The sequence below is a fragment of the Musca domestica genome, unplaced genomic scaffold (genome assembly GCF_030504385.1).
Source record: "Musca domestica strain aabys unplaced genomic scaffold, Musca_domestica.polishedcontigs.V.1.1 123, whole genome shotgun sequence".
NCBI lineage: Eukaryota > Metazoa > Arthropoda > Insecta > Diptera > Muscidae > Musca > Musca domestica.
Genome location: NW_026712161.1, coordinates 681,539 through 691,560, shown reverse-complemented (window position 1 = coordinate 691,560; position 10,022 = coordinate 681,539). Strand labels below are relative to the sequence as shown.

General features: G+C 30.4%; 1 protein-coding gene across 5 annotated transcripts in view; it reads right to left on the bottom strand.

Moving 5' to 3' along the window:
- Positions 1-4,828: 4,828 nt before the first annotated feature.
- The window catches only part of LOC101901024 (GATA zinc finger domain-containing protein 8-like), a 227,919-nt gene continuing 222,725 nt past the window's right edge, over positions 4,829-10,022 (bottom strand). For 3 of the 5 annotated variants that reach the window (XM_059118357.1, XM_059118360.1, XM_059118361.1), the window contains one exon: positions 4,829-8,973. In XM_059118357.1, the coding sequence (XP_058974340.1) occupies positions 8,852-8,973 (122 nt within the window). In that variant the 3' untranslated portion in view covers positions 4,829-8,851. Of the gene's footprint in view, positions 9,196-10,022 lie in introns of all 5 variants that reach the window. The other 2 variants (XM_059118358.1, XM_059118359.1) reach the window with 2 other exon arrangements.

The window sequence follows — 10,022 nt, the reverse complement described above, 5'->3', positions numbered from 1 at the left end:
TTAATTTTTACCAAATTTCGTACTTTTAGTACAATAACATTTCCTCAGATACATCTATCCTACACCCTATGTCAGAATTCTAGCTCTCCCATTTTGACTAATATAATGGAGTAAAATTTGAGTACCATTTAGTACATTTACTATACTTATAGCTCGATTTTCCAAAAACTCTGAAAATGCACAATTTGTTCAGTTTGACAGAATTTTTAATTAAGACTTCATACATCGTACAAACTATTCAGACTTTAAGGTTTTATATATTATTCAAGTTTTTCCTTTTTCGGAAAGAATAATTAGAAAATATTTGCCATTTACACCAAAAAGTATTCAAAGACTTTAATTTTGAAGCTAATTGAGGGGAATATTAGATAAACCAATGCACAATGGAGCCACATCCAATTTTTCTGTCCAAAAACTATTTCAACTACTCCATATGTAAACCCCAGGATACAACAGTGACACTAACATCAAAATTCAGAGTTTCAAGTCAATTCCTTCACTCAATTCCAAATTTAGTAACATTTTGTACTCATATTCAAAACAATATACATCTCTCAATCCTAGAAACCAACACTGATCCAAAATTAGAACCATTTAGTTCTTTAGTACGAACAACTATTGTACGCTATTGCTCTGCTCTGTCCCGTCAACCAATACCCAATTTAGTACCACTTTTCCAAAAACTATAGTATACATTTCTAAAACCACCTCCATCTCTTAACCACAGACACCAACATCTAAATCAAATTTCAGGATTTCAGTCCTATTCCTTCACCCAATACCAAATTTAGTACAATTTAGAAGTTTTCGTAGAGACCTCAATATCTAATTTAAAGATTCCAGCTCTATCGCCTCATTCAATACACAATTTAGTACCACTTAGTACTTTTCTAACAATTATAGTACACATTTCTAAAACCACGTCCATCTCTTCTCAACAGTGACATCTATATCAAATTTCAGCTGTATAACTCACCCAATACGTAATTTAGTACCATTTAGTAATTTTCGTACAATTGTAAAACACATTTGCAAAACCATCTCAATCCCAGATAGCCACAGAGACGTTTACATCAAATTTGAGAATTCCAGCCATATCTCTCCACCCAATACCCAACATAGTACCATTTAGTATTTTTCGTATAAACGCATTTCCAAACCTTCCCCAAATCTCAAACACAGATACCATCAGTTACCTAAATATCAAATTTCAGAATTGTATCTCCATACCTTCACCCAATACCAAACATAGTACCATAAAGTACTTTTCGTACAATCTATATCTAAAAAAGAGGAAAATGTTTGAATATTTTTGTTCGTTTGTAATTTATAGACACGAAAACCGCTGCACAGATTTTCCTGAAAATTTCCAAGTATACTACAATATTGCCTGTAAGTAACATAGGCTATATAAATTTTGGAAATTCCACTTGGAAATAGAGATATAGCATCAGAATCGGAGGTACCTCCCAGGGTACAAACCCTTCGTGTATGTGGACTAAATATGACATGTTCCTTCTTTTCTCATGGCCAGCTGTTTCTAACATGTTCACGAGTTGGTAGACCGAGCTATTCGTTTGTTTACTCATTAAAGTATTACACATGAAAATCGATCCTAATACCAAACTTTCAGATTTCAACCTCTATTTATTCAACTAATAAAAATTTGTACCAATTATGGCACTATTTAGTACTTTTTTGCACTTTTAGTACACATTTCGATATTTCTTTATAAAAAACCCACCACCCACAGAGACATAAAAACAAAGCTACAAACTTCCAGCTTCATCTGTTCAAACTAAACCAAACTGTACCATTTAGTGCAGGTCGCACACTTAGTACATATCACTTACATATCAAACTTAATTTTCAACCTTTATTCTCATATCAAATCTCAAGTTTTAGCTCTATCCATTAACATACTACCAATTGGTACCATTTTAGAAGTTTAGTACCATTCTAGAACTTTTGATACATTAAAGGTACGAATTCGGAATTCTGGCTTATGTCATTTGTCCAATACAAAGTATTAAATTTTTAGTACATTTTGGTACTTTTTATTCTTTTTTAGTAAGAATTTTAAAAAATCCAGCCTTATCACCAAGACTGACTTTCGTCCAAAATATTAAGAAGCCATTCCACTTCGACGTTAATTCTTAGTCTGCTAGTCAGTTATTTCACTACTCTTTAGGTATTGCTGTATGTATAGTGTCGACCTTGCCATGTGTGCCAGTCTGTCTGTCGAAATCAACATTCAAGCATAAGCATATAACTATACAGGGTGAGATGAAAAAACTGCAACCAACTTCAGACTGCTGTCACCCACACGTCCGACAGCTGTTAATATTATTCCACTGACAGCTCATTAAATTGTTTACAAGCGTACAAAAGCATTTTGGTGAGAATTTTTCAGAAAAAAATTTATTCGTGATGGAATTCAATTATTTCTTTATATTTAGCTGGAAAACCACAAGTGGCTATCGTTAGAGCATTCCAGCATTTAAATGTGAATAAATCTTTTGTGTCTCGTACGATCTCTCGTTACCGTGATACTGGTAGCGTAGACTGACGTTAAGGAAGTGGACGGAAGAAAACAGCAACATCAGAAGAAATGGTTCGAAAAGTAAAGAAGCGACTTGATCGAAACCCGCGTCGCAGTGGCCGAAAAATGGCTCGTGAGCTGAACATATCGCATTGTTTCATTCGGCAAATATTGAAAAAATGAGCTCGGGGTAAAGGCATCGAAATTCCGAAAAGTGCAAGAACTTACACAGCAACAGAAAGAAAATAGTCACAAAAGAGTCTCTCTCAAAAGAGTTCGCTTGGCGGAAAGTGGTGAACTGCCGAATTTGGTTTTCTCCGATGAGAAAACATTCGTTGTCCAGCAGTTTGTAAACAAACAAAATAATCGTGTTTACTTGCCAAAGAGGTCAGCTGAAACTGTGCACATTCGGTTGGCCACCAGAACTCAAGCCGGCCATGGTGATGGTGTGGGCCGCCATAACAGTCGATGTTTGCTCTCCACTCGTATTAATAGGCCGTGGCATCAGAATAAATGCCGAACCTTGGGCATGCAACAATTTTTTCCGCAGACATTGGACATTCCTACAGGACTCAGAATGGTTACAAAATGAGGTTCCTCATTTATTCATTTTCAGCGCACAATAGCCACCAAAATTTCCGGATACCAATCAGTTGGACTATTGTGTCTGGAGCATTTTGGAAAGCAAGGTTTGCGCTAAAAAATACCAAAGTGTCGATCAGCTCAAGCAAGCGCTTCGCCGGGAATGGGCCAAAATAACGCGGAGAAACATTCGGGCAGCGTGTGACGGTTTCATTGGCCGTCTGAAGGCCATAATTCTTGCCAAAATTGACCAATTAGAACAAATCTAAACTTATTTTAAAATTTGATGCTAGTTCCGACATTTTTTGCTTTCATTCAATAAAATTAAAGAAAAAGTAAAATTATGGCGTTTGACTTTGTTGCAGTTTTTTTATCTCAACCCGTATGTGTCAAATTCAATCCTATTTGATCTACTATTACAAATTTGGTGCACAATAAAAGGCAAATCGGGCGAAGATGAATACGGTAGCTATATCAACATTTTTACCGATTATTTCCAATTTCATTAGGGTTCATCCTTGGCCCAATGCATAAACCGAGTCAGAATGAGGTTCTACGCAGATCATCAAAAGGAACTCGCTTCCTTCTCTATGCTACAAACAAATGCACAAAGACTTAATACCGTGTACCACGTGGGGTATGAAAAAGTAAAATGTAATAAAAAAAATAAGAGAACCGATAATATCATCAAACATCCTTTATATCCTCCCTCATCAAAAGTCTAAATTTTAATAAAAAATTATTCCATGAGTTTTAGCAAATTTCTCACATTGTGATATCTCTGCCAACAGTGAGTCTACTCCTTTCGGCACCTCGTCCAAGGGTCAGCACTTAAAATACAAAAAAAACTCTCAAAAATTCGAAATTAGTGCTGATTTTTTTTAAACATCTCAATATTTCTGACAATTTTGAATTGAGTGTGGAAATGCGATATGTTTGTCCGCTTATTCTGGTATCTCAACCACAAATTATAAAAATTTTGAAAAAATATATTTTATTTTTTACGAACAGAGTACTGAATTTATTCTAAATTTGACCTATTACTTCCAACTTGTTAATGTATACTTTATATATCAATGAAAATATGTAATAAATATTATCTTATAATCCTACAAGTAATTCTTTATTAACTTTGCCATGACCCACTGTCTGTCTGTCTGTGGAAATTATGATAGAGTGCACATGTGTGAAATTGAAAATGGATTTAAATTGGGTAATTCATGTTAAAAGTGGACTTTATCGCTCCTCATAGCCCTCATATAACTATCCCTCATATTTACGAACTACAGACCTGTCCTTTCATACTTACCATAAATAAAAGAGTAAAAAAAAATAAAACCAATATTTTTTGTATATTTGCGATTTCACTTTATTTGTTGACTTCATTATTACATACATCAAATGCTCCAATTGTTTGTTTTTTTATTTTCACTTTATCTTAATTATAATAATAATTATAATTATCAGCATTGTATATGATTATTACTAAAGAATACTAAGTTGTTGTTGCTGTTTTTTTTGTTCAACTACATATTTAGTTAATATATTTTGTTTACGATTTTTGTTTGTTAACCACTAAAACCACAACATATGTAGATGTCATTGTAATAACGAAAATTTATGATAAAAAAAAACACATAGAATAAAATAACAACTGGTAATGGTTGTAAAGTGTGGATCACAAAAAGAAAAAAAATAAAAAAATTACAATGTCTTCGAAATTTTATTGGGTAAAAATTTTGATTAAAATATAACAAAACTAAAAATAATAAGAATATTTTTTCTAAAAATATGAAAACAGTTGATAAGGGAAGCTCTGGTTAAGGGGGAAACATATAAAGATAACTTAATTGGGAATTTAAGTTTTAGTTTTAAGATTGATTTTAATATTGTTTTATATATTTTTTTTTTAAATTTTTATTTTATCATTATTAATATTTAAAGAATAATATTTGGTGTTTCATAATATTTCTTTTGTTTTTTTTAATTACTAAATTATTGGTGTTATTTTTGTTATTAATTTTAATTTTATATTTCAAAGAAATTGGAGTATTTTATTTATTTAAAAAAATATTAGTTTAATATATTTTATATTAGAAACTAAAAAGAAAAAATTTCAAAAAATCAATATCTAATTATTTTCTATTAATTAAAATTTATTTTATTTAATTTTTTATTATTATTTTCTTTTTGAAATTAAAGAACAAATATTTATAGTTGTAATAAAAAAATTATAATAATAATGCCTAGAAAGAATGTCTCCTATATAAAGTTCACAGTTGTTTGTTTGCGTTGTTGTTTTTTTAATAGTTTTTGTTTTTTTTCTCACACTACTACATTTTGTTACATAGATAAAAGATTATTGCTAAATTAAGTGATGCCTAAAGTAGTTGTAGTGGTAGTAGTAATAGTAGTAAAAGTAATAAGGACCAGGGGTTAGTGCTACGGCCATAAGAAAATGATTTTTTCACTTCCGAAGGGACATTCTAGAGTGAACTCAGCAAAATCTCTTTGCCTCGCTCGATCGATTTGTCAGTACAAAGTATAATCTCAAAAAGTTAGGTCATGACAAATGAAACTTTTTTTTGTTTTGCGAGCTCGTCCGAAAAATTATTTGTATTTTTTTAATAAAGTTATCAGTCGAATATATAGCCACAACATGTTAGGCTATGACAAATGAAGTCTTTTTTCTGTGAACTTGAATGGAAACCGAAATAAATGTTTAGAAATGAGATTTAACATTTAATTCTTGCTCTCAAAGCCACCATTAAAAAAACGGATTAGCCTATCATGCCGTGTGAATATTGACAATACTTATACGCCATTATAACTCAAAGAAACAGCTTTTGTTGTCTGATGATATATGATGTTCAAAGCCACCTTTAAAAACAGAACAAACATTCAGTCGCTCAGGGCGTATGAATATTGACAATACTTATACGCCATTATAAACCAAAGAAGTAGCTTTTGCTATCTGAAGTATTTTAATGACTTACTTTCACTTATCAAGGGTTTGTAGTAAGGTATATGTATAAAGATCCTAGCAAAGGGTATCTAAACGCATTGGTTATTTGTAGACAATTATAGAAGAAATTTCTTTAAAAAAATTTCAGATTGTCGTCAGTTTTTTTTTTTTTTTTTTTTTTTTTTGGAAAACACTGTACGGATTTTTAACAATTTTCTGCATCGTATAATAATTGATGCAAGATATTCTAATATAAAAGTTAACTAAAGTAAAGACACTTAAAAAATAGTTTGATATATGGCGTATGAATATTGACAATACAAATACGCCAACTGGCATAAATTGGCGACATCTTGTCCTCAAATAAATTATGGATTAATATTCTATTAAGAGAATTTGGAAGTGTTTTCGGCCCTGTATTGTATAAGAATTGGATTTAAGTTGTTACAAAAAATTGTTGAAAATTAGCTCTCCAGTTAAGACTGATTTAAAATCATGGGCGGGGTATAAGTACTGCCAGCACTCATACGTCATGATGACGTATGAATATTGAAAATAATTATACGTCACCACATGAGTAATTTTTAACGGAAATTGGATTTACCGACATCAAAATTGACTCGGCACTTAGAAATTTAAATTAGCTTTCAATGGAAAATTGAAGGCGTTTTTAATAAAATAACATCTGCCAAATTTAATTTGAGTTAAGGGGTTCACAATTATTCCATGTTATGAAAATAGAAACATTTAATTTAAGTAATGGTGACGTATGAATGTTAACATTACTAATACGCCGCCTTACATTTTGGTACAATATTTCATTCTGATCTCTAATCAGTATTTTGATTTATGGGGCTCCAAATTGACAATTGATGCATTTAAGACTGGCGAATGGTAACGTATGAGTATTGGCAATACTTAATTTATTTTTAATTTTTAATTTTCAATGGAAAATCCAAGTTTTTTTCATAATTTAACATTTAATGTCATTTAAGCGGGCTTAAAACACTTCCATGGTCCACGTTAATCAGGAACTTCAAACAACATTTTATTCGGAATCTCTAACCAGAAATTTGGTTTATGGAGCTTAAATTTGGTTAATTATAAGTCAGTATTTGGAATAATTAATGCACTTAAAATTTATAAGTGGTGACGTATGAGTATTGGCAACACTTGTACGTTAGCATATCTAATCTTCAATATTTCATATCCTGAGTTTCCAGTAAAAAAATCGCAGTTTTTTTTAATTACCATATATTTGTTATTTGTTTAAGAGGCCTTAAATTTGAAACAATTAATAAATTTAAATTGATAAAAAAATGACATATGAAAAAATCTGTATTTTTTAAATCTATAATTTTCAGATATTGGTTCATGGTGGCGTATGAATGCTGAAAATACTAATACGCAGGCATATGTCATTCTATTCGAATCAATTTTTTTTAAGTTTCAAATTGGAATACGTAATTAGTTAATTTAGTCAATATTGGTATTGGTTCATGACAATACTAATACGCAAACAAAATTTCATTGTATTCCGATCAATTTTGATTTTATATCAAGACATGATAAGGCTTGGGATATATCCTTTTGAAGTATCATATAACCCGCATAGTATTTTTAGGATTCTCTGCTTGAAGGCTGTATTTAATTCCCCTCATTTTTATTTTTTAAATTCATGTTGAGTTCGTATTCAAACTTCATTATGTGAGCATTTTTTTTAGATTTCGAGCTCAAAATGTTGCTTTTATATTAGAAGTTTTTCATATATATGCTTTGTCACTAAAATTTGAAGGTCTTTATTTGCTACTTTTTTTGAAAGTAGAGTATTTGTCATTCATGGCGGCGTATGATTGCTGACAATACTAATACGCAAACATGTATAATTGTGTTCGAATAATTTTTGAGTTCATATTAAGACATTATTGTTTTAAAATATATTCTTGGGAATATCATATATCTCGTACAGAATTTTTAGGACTTATTATCTGATATAATTGTCATCTATTTAGCAAATTTATTTTGAATTCGCATTCAAGCTTCATTAAGAGAGCATATTTTAGATTTCGAGCTCTAAAATTAGACTCTTAGAATTATTTGACTTTCTTCATTTAATTGTCTTATTAGACTTTTTCATTTAATTGATTATAAAATTAATGTATTTTAAATGTGGTTAATTTGTCACACCATCCTTTAAACCTTTTCGAATTTTCAAAAATTCCACATTTAAATTTTTTTATATTTGATCACTCTGCCATGGAATATTTCACCTTCGGAAGTAAATTTAAATTTAAGCACAATTAGTGTCTTCAGTTTTTTTTTAATGTAGCACTGTGTAATTCCAATAATCATTTTTTGTGTAATAAATTGTTTTTAAATTGTTGTTATTTTTTTCTAGTTCATGTATCATATCAAAAAGCTGGATATTTACGTATATTGTTCATATGTAGATGTATACTAAGAGTTATAGCTAATCAGCAGCATAAGTTTGTTAATTAATTAATTTTTCCATTTAGTTTTCAATATTTTAATGTAAATTATTTTCATCTATTCATTTAAATTTAATTTTATTTTCGAATAATATTTTACTAAACCTGTTTTATTTCCAATGTGTTTTTAGTTTTTTTTTTTTTTAATTTATTAATTTCCTTAATTTGTTTGTTTTTGGGTTTTCCAAACAAATCGTTTCAATCAATTGTTAGCTCTCTCTCCTTGTAGTCAGTTGCTTCATTTATTTTCCCATCGTTTTAGATCTTTAGCCGCTATACGCGGGTGGGGGTGCCAAATATTGGATTAACATGATTGCGCCGGGTGGTCAACGGTGATGGATTGTTGTTGACACTGCGCCTCGGTGGCATTTGTTGGCAATCGGAATATGAACGATCTGGAGATTGGAAAAAAGAACAAAGGAGTTGGGGTGGTTTGAAATGAAATTCAAATTGGAATAATGTTGTTAATTTGTCGCCATTTTTTTTAGTAATTTGTTGTTGTAGTTGGGTTGTTTTTGGTGTAGTTGTTGTTGTTCTTGTTGTTAGGTTGCATTCTCGTTTTGTTGTATCCATTTTGCGTATTAATTATTTAACTGTGGCCGTGATTCATGCTTCTGCTATGCATTGTGAAATGTTGTTGTTTGTTTTTTGTTGGGATTCAGGAGTTTGTGTAAAGTGCATTTTTTTTTTTTGGATTATGGGTGTGGTATTTTGACATTTTTTTAAGATTTATTGTCATTCAGGTTTTTTTGTTTGTTTGGATGTGCAGGCATGCGGTTAATTGGGTTTAAGAATTCAATCATAAAGAAACAAATAAAAAAAAAGAAAAAAATATTATATTAGTTACAATTCGGTATTTAACGTGGCTTAAAAATAAACACAAATCGTTTAGTCATAGGTCCGGTTAAAGGTCAATGTTTCCCAAATAAATCAGTCAAAATGGGTATTTTGCTTTATCAAAAAGCGTTTTTACCGAATACGGCTCAATTTATTGAAGATCTGGCGACGTATAACTAACGAAAATAGTCATACGCCACCAATCACCCAAAAACTCCACCTTTTTCAATTAAAAGTCGAAAAATTTTCGAATTACATTCCATTTGTAATTCGAATAATTTTAGTTGGGATTTGATTATTCCAAATTTTAATTCGAATGATCTCATTTGACTTTCGAATTATTCCCTTTTTAATTCGAATTATTCCATTTGTAATTCGAACTATTCCATTTGTACTTCGAATTTTTCCATTTTTAATTAAAATTATTTGAATTTTTTCTTCGATTTTTAAATTGAACAATTCGAATTACAATTGGTATAAATTGAATTACAGGTGAAATAATTTGAAACACAAATGAAATCACTCATGTTACAAATTTCAATATTAATTCAAATTATTTCAGTTGTAATTTAAATTTTCCAAATGTAGTTCGAATTAAAAGTGGAAC